The 7,336-nt window shown below is 42.1% G+C and overlaps 2 protein-coding genes and 1 pseudogene across 2 annotated transcripts in view; all 3 read left to right on the top strand.

Annotated features, from left to right (window-relative positions):
• LOC113568987 (STING ER exit protein-like) overlaps positions 1–7,336 on the top strand; it is a 222,034-nt gene that overhangs the window by 165,159 nt on the left and 49,539 nt on the right. The gene's annotated exons all lie outside the window — the stretch shown is intronic.
• On the top strand, positions 932–1,040 carry LOC113569403 (5S ribosomal RNA; annotated as a pseudogene).
• The window catches only part of LOC145657455 (NLR family CARD domain-containing protein 3-like), a 29,976-nt gene continuing 24,643 nt past the window's right edge, over positions 2,004–7,336 (top strand). Inside the window, exons 1-3 of the mRNA XM_081712175.1 lie at positions 2,004–2,103; positions 5,914–6,018; positions 6,132–6,239. Of these exons, the coding sequence (XP_081568301.1) occupies positions 5,969–6,018; positions 6,132–6,239 (158 nt within the window). The 5' untranslated portion in view covers positions 2,004–2,103; positions 5,914–5,968. The remainder of the gene's footprint in view (positions 2,104–5,913; positions 6,019–6,131; positions 6,240–7,336) is intronic.

Genomic DNA, 7,336 nt, shown 5'->3' on the forward strand with positions numbered 1-7,336 from the left:
TGACAGCGATGCTTGTTAATGTTAGCGCAGATCTTTTCGACATGTTATTGTGTTGTTTTTTGTTGTTGTGATTTTCTATCTTTCATTGGTTAAATGATAGAATATGGGTTTTCTGGTTAAGTTTCACTTTCTAAATGTTTACTCGATTTGTAATCAACTCGTTATTTTTAGTATTTTAACATGCTGTTTGTAGTGGTTGATCATTCCTGTTCATATTTGTTATTATGACATTAGGCTACTTACGTTATTTATGTGACCTACAGGACATTGTTGTGCTGCGCTTAACATTACACAGCACAATATAGCAACTTAGATTTCCAGATAATAATTTTTTTTTTTACTAACGGACCTTGAGGGAAGGAGAGTCTGCCAGTCTCTCTCTCTCTCACATGCACACACGCACGCAATTTCATTTTTCCATGTTTTTACAGTAAAGGTTCACAGACCCAGTACTGCCGCTTGCCTCGTGATGTTAACAGTGCCAGAACAAAACGCAGCATCACAGCGAGTAGACAGAATTGTCGGGGTACACAAGCTGGCTTGGTATTGTGAAACAGTGCGGTTGTGCACAGCTGGAGCTCTTGAGTTGTCGCGTATTTGTTCACTGAACGTATGGATGGACAGGTAGCTAGCTCACGTTAGTTGTAGGAACTAACCACAGCTTAGCTTGCTCTAGCTAGAAGTGTCCAATACAGCGATACGCTGTATAATGATCCCATAAACTAAACTTCATATCATTTTAAGCAACGGATCATCCAGCATATTGCAGAGAGGAAGAGCATGTTAAAGCAATGAAAAAAAGAAAGCAAAAACATGAAGGCATTGTGTAAGGCATTGTTTTATCGCTTCGACAAGAGCTTAATCGGGTGATTGTGTCTGTAGCCACGCTGTCGATGTATTGCATAAAGGCGCATTTTTCGCCGCTTTCATCGCTTACGGCCATACCACTCTGAACACGCCCGATCTCGGAAGCTAAGCAGGGTCGGGCCTGGTTAGTACTTGGATGGGAGACCGCCTGGGAATACCAGGTGCTGTAAGCTTTTCTTCTTAGCTATGTTTCTTTTCATTTTTGCCCCTTTTCACGTACAACGTGGCTTCATTTCTTTAGGGTTTTATTTTATGCTTTCTTTCTTGCTTTTAGGTTTAGAACTGTAGCATTTTGGAACTTAGTAAGTGCACCGGGTTCTCATAAACGTATGTATGTTTGTCTTATCTATTTCACCAAAACAACTCCATGTTTCTTTACTTTTACATCTTTCTCTTACCTTCATGTATTATGCCGTTTGTGTGTGCGAACACTTTCGGAGCAATTATATAGGTGCGTTGGACCGCACGCCACTCAAAGCTTTTATTAACGGAACTGGAGGTTGGTTGCGTCGAGTTCAACTCCGTCCAATCATTTTGGGATTAGAACATGGTTTTACTCTTGAATCCCTTTCGACATTATATGTGCTATGTACATTTTAATGGGTGTTGTTTTGGGAAGGGATAGACTAATTTTAGTTACTGCAACCTTTCTTTCGTTTGCTAACTATATTCATTCTGTTCCTTCTACCAGGGGAGCCAAGTCTGTCTCTCACTCATACACACACACACACACACACACACACACACACACACACACACATATTCAGCCATTAAGAAGATTATTTATTTGTCATTTGCACAACATGCTATGGACGACCACACACTCTAAATTACAGTCATCTGTAAGTTAGAGGTACAAAGTGGTTTGTTAAGTTCCGACGTGTTTCAACGTGCCGACATAGTGGAGATTTACTCTCAGCGCAGCCGCAAAACAAGTCCGTGTAGGAGGGACTGTGAAGCCATTGGCTGTATAGACTGTATAGTGTATGATTCGCTGCAGCAAAATGAAGGACAGCTAACTTTGCCTGCTGATTGTCTTAATAAAAATGACTATTATAAGAAATCGGTTGTGTAATTGTCTTCAGTCGAAAATGATTGACATGTGCTCCGCCCTCCACTTACCCACAGGTGTTCCTGTAGTCTCACCTTTCTCAAGAAAACGAAAGTATTTTCTGAACAGTTGGCGTTGTTGAAGGTTGAGCGGGTTGAAGATACGCGCGTTTAAAATATTTCACGGTAAGTTCATTCCATTTGTAAAAATGCGATGTCGGTGCAGTTTAAAGCAATATGTTTTGTAAGTACATAGTTCTGTTTAGGTTAATTCGTAGGTCAACCCAAAGGCGGATTAAATCTCAAGATTAAAGTCCTAACGCCCAGTACGATTGCATAGCTATATTTAAAATAATTTAAAGGGGCCAGATATATATTGTCAGTTATTGTAAAACTCGATTTCAAGTCTGTTAGTCAGTGATATTTTCAAATGGTCCCAGTTGAAACTCCTCTGGCCTAAACTCAAGTTCAGATTCCCTGTATAGTTCATTAGCTGCATTATTAATTATAGTTTGGGAGGGGACGGTCAACACTGATGTTTCTACGCTTGTTTCGAGTTTCTGAAGCGCAGCGTTTTGAAACACTGATACGAAGTGTGGGTCAAAACGGCCATGTCACGTGACCACGGCTAAACGAAGCTTGTGTTTTTAGAGGTGTGATACAGAACCTGCCGCTCCTGTCTTTGACTGACAGTGTCTGAAACAAACCTGAGCACACATCTGTCTCAGTCACAAACTCTATGAAGGCTTATAAGTCAAGAAAACACACCCAAACTTTAAGGGTTTTGTGAGAAGAGAGAATTTGAGAGACTGAGAGATTCATTGTTGTCTAGATAGAAGGTTATTGATGGGACATATTGACTGATAGGCTAGTGAGAGACATCCAGTGAGCAGTAGTTAGGATAGATATAGTGACATTAATATATAGAAAGTGTATGTAGAGAGAGATTCTCTGGTTTACTGACAGGAGTGATGTGCTGTATATCCACACTGTCATGATACCCCCCCCGCCCAAATGTCTCTGTGTATGTGTGTGTGTGTGTGTGTGTGTGTGTGTGTGTGTGTGTGTGTGTGTGTGTGTGTGTGTGTGTGTGTGTGTGTGTGTGTGTGTGTGTGTGTGTGTGTTCATCTGTATGTGTTCCACACCAACTCCTCGGTGTGTATCATTAGTGTGCCTGTATATACGTCATTTGTCTAAGTGTGATTGTTGTCGATGTTTAACACTCATAGCCTGCATGCTGTCTTTGTTGTTTTATGTAAATAAATGTATTGTCATGATCAGTCCCTCCCAGCTTCCGTGTTCTGTGTTTTCCCTGTCATGTGTATTTTAGTTCCATGCCTTAGTTTCATTTTCTCTGCCCCTCCTATGATTGCTTACACCTGTCCCTCATTTCTAGCTTAAGTTCATGTATTTATATATTCATGTATATTCATATATAAGCTGCCTTGTTCCCTTAGTTTTTGGCTGTTCATTGTTGTTGTTTACTTTCATTTTGAATTGGTGCTTGTGTGTTTACTTGAATCTGTGTTTCAAAGCCTTTGTTTTTGTTAACCTGTTTTGTTTAGCATTCGTGTTTCCTAGTCTGTTATAGCCTGCTTCTCCTGTTTACCTTCGTGTATCCTAGCCCTTGTCTTGTAATCATGTATCCCCGTACTCTTCGTGTCGGCTCTTTGACCCTGGACTGCCTTAGTGACTCTGATTTTGGATTTGCTCATAGTAGATCTCACTCTTCTCTGCGTCTGCCTCCTTACTGCTCACTGTTACACGTATGTTTCAGTTTTGCGTAACTCGTCCCCACCTCCTGCTCTAAGTCCTCATCGTGACAGAAACATCGACTGTTGAAGGATGCCTGGGATGAGAAGTAAGATGAAGAAGAAGGGGAAGAAAGGGTGTAAACGCCCTTGGATGGAAACCCTCCATACTCTTGGGCTCTGTACCCTTTTACCAGGCGAAATTGCCACTGGAGGATCTTGGAGGGCCCTGAGTATGGTCATGGACTGGACTCTGCAGAGTTCTACGAACCCACTCCAGACTACCGGGACTGATACAATGAGGTCCAGTACTCGGAGTCAGACTCCACAGGGTTCTACTACCCCTCCATGGACTAGCATGAGGGCTGTGCGGATTATGAGAGGAATGGGGAGTGCAACGATGTTAGTCTGCGGATGGACTCGGAGTTCAACCGTGGGGAGGATCCCATAACAGTGGAGGAGGTCCTCCATAGGGACCCTCCCTCGGTCAGCGACACCACGTCTGCAGATTACAAGAGCCCGTCCCTCTCACTGTCTGTCCCCGTCACGCTGTCTGTGCCAGTCACTTTGTCCCCTTTATGTCAGTGCTTGTCCCTGTCAGTGTGTCTGTTGTCGTCCTGGTCCCTGTCCTTCCCCCTGCTGTGCTGCTTGCGCTGGCCCGTGTCGGATCGCTCGGTCCTCCTGCCTCGCTGTTCGGCATTGGTTTCGGGGCCGCAGCCCAAAAACAGCCCCTCCCCCTAAACATCTCCCTTTGTCTGTGTGTGTGTGTTCGTCTGTATGGCCACGCCCTAGTTGACGTTTACAGTTACTAACGAGCAGACACGTTACTCCATGTGCTCTCTATATAGATTTAGTTTCACTTTCATATTTTTCCATATTTCTCCTCTGGTAATACTGTGTTTCATATCAGCTGTACTTCCTTTGTCTATTAGTCCTTGGGTTTGGGAGGTTAAATCAGTAATTAAAATTTTAGCCATGGCCACTGCATTTCTTTGTTTATCTAGTCATTAAAGCAGTTCCAGAGAGTTGCTGCTAGATGGAACCCAAGTACCAGTTATATTGATCGTAGTATCGACGTTATAATTGACTGTGTAAACCTTTTCTGTTATTGTGAATGTTGTCATTTACAAACAATATTGACATTTAAAGTCATATCTGTATTTGTGTCTTAGACCACAGATTGGTGACACAGACTTGATCTCATAGCATTATATAATATTCTTTACAGTTCTGTAACATCAAAGTCCATGCCTTTATTACACCTTTGAACTCAGTATGGCTTTAAGTCTAGTTCTAGCCAACACACCAGGTTGAACAAAGTATAAAGCCAACCAGTCATCCCAGTTCCCTACAGTAGTCTACTACAGTATTCTGAAACCTTGAAACAATTTTCAACACAACTGCTTTGAACATCTCAATGTTTCACAAAATGTCACTTTTCCCACCACCACCTATAGTGTACTGTAAATGTAGTGAAGTACTGATGTACACTGATTAAGAACAAAGATACCACCACCTATAGTGTACTGTAAATGTAGTGAACTACTGATGTACACTGATTAAGGACAAAGGTACCACCACCTATAGTGTACTGTAAATGTAGTAAACTATTGATGTACACTGATTAAGGACAAAGATACCACCACCTATAGTGTACTGTAAATGTAGTAAACTATTGATGTACACTGATTAAGGACAAAGATACCACACCTATAGTGTACTGTAAATGTAGTGAACTACTGATGTACACTGATTAAGGGCATATAACAGACAGACATGTTGACAGGGTCAGTATCACTATTTCAGCTGAACACAAAAGTAACAGTGACAGAATGTTAATGCAACCAGAAACAGAATAAATTAATTCAATGTAAATATGATGATGAATTTATATTTGAATTTCTTTGGGTGTGTTAAGTACTCGATGCTGGATATGTGGGGTTAATTAATGCTTTAGCTGTTGATGGTCAAGTTGCCTGTGCTTTAAAACAGAGTGCACATATACGGGCTGTTACAGTATCTGAGTACCATATATGTAAACATGCACATATATATAATAACATAAGATGTCCTCATCCACATGTATTACACACTGTGTTACTTACTTTATTTATTTTATTTTATATGTCTATTTTTATATTATTTTTTACTTCATGTTTCATGTTTGACATCATGCTTTTTATTTTTTAATATGTCAATGTGAGTTTTGTCAGGCATTCACTCTGTGTGTATGAACTGTTGACAGGTAGCAGCATCTCCAGTGTCCAGCTGTGTGTGTGTGTGTGAAGAGGAACAACTCCATGATGGAGCCTCATAATTCCAGCAGTGGAGGAGGAACCTCTGACCCACAGTGAGGAGCTTTCCATCAGCACCTAATCTGAGGAAACAGGAAGAGGGAATATTCAGGATAAATGAGATGATGTGAAGGATGTAATTACTCAACACTTTCCTCATCTTCATCAGGGTAAAGAGAGCAGAGTCTCCAGCACCCAGCTGTGTGTCTATGAAGAGTGACTGGTCCATGGATAATCTTCCTGACCTCAGCAGTGGACCTGTGACCTCAGTCCTACAGTGAGTGACACATTACACACTCGGATTCTTTCATAAGTGGGATAGATGTCTTCCTCACAGTGTATGAGGGAGTGAAGTTCCCCCAATATTACAACAATAATACCCCAGTAAACAATGTCACCATTCTACAGGTCAAACTAATAAGGTTGGACCAGACACTGTTTTTCATCAGAAGTGGCTGAGGGTTTTCTGGCCCTTAAACATCCCTTCACTGCTGAACTCTTTTGTTTGTTCATACTATTAAACAGTAAAAACACCTGTTATGTCTCCACCAAGCACTCCCCTTCACTCCTTCACTCCCTTCACTCCTTCACTCCCTTCACACCCCATCACTCCCATCACTCCTTCTTCCCAGTAGTGTAGGGGGTAGAACAGTGTGGTCTTGCTCACCCACTCCTTCAGGTCAAACCCTCTCAGTTGTTGGTTTCCTGTTCGGTTGTGTTTTACCTCTTTTGTCCCCTTCCCTGTTCCACCTCATCTGTGTTTGGGTCCATCTAGGAGGTCCTGCTTACCTGAACAGGTGGGACAGTCCAGTTCTGTGATACTGACACTAATAAAACAATAATGGTGGTTCTGGTGTCATTAGTTTTAGAAGCTGTGGTACATGCAGGTGGATGAGATGTCAGGATACAATTGCTGAGGTCATTTATTAGGCCACAGGAATCACTGTCATAACAGGAAGAACCACACAGGACACAGACAGACTGGAGTAATAAAGAACCGCACAGGACACAGACAGACTGGGGTAATAAAGAACCACACAGGAGACAGACAGACTGGGGTAATAAAGAACCGCACAGGACACAGACTGACTGGGGCAATAAAGAACCACACAGGACACAGACAGACTGGGGTAATAAAGAACCACACAGGACACAGACAGACTGGGGTAATAAAGAACCACACAGGACACAGACAGACTGGGGCAATAAAGAACCACACAGGACACAGACAGACTGGGGCAATAAAGAACCACACAGGACACAGACAGACTGGGGTAATAGAGACATTGCAGAAAGGGGAAATTTAGCTAGTATCCCATATCAGTTAACTCCAGCCAGGCATGTAACTTTATTGTGGAGTCTGTGGTACTGGAG

Source organism: Electrophorus electricus, chromosome 1, assembly GCF_041902795.1.
Source record: "Electrophorus electricus isolate QZ-2024a chromosome 1, ASM4190279v1, whole genome shotgun sequence".
Classification (NCBI taxonomy): Eukaryota; Metazoa; Chordata; class Actinopteri; order Gymnotiformes; family Gymnotidae; genus Electrophorus; species Electrophorus electricus.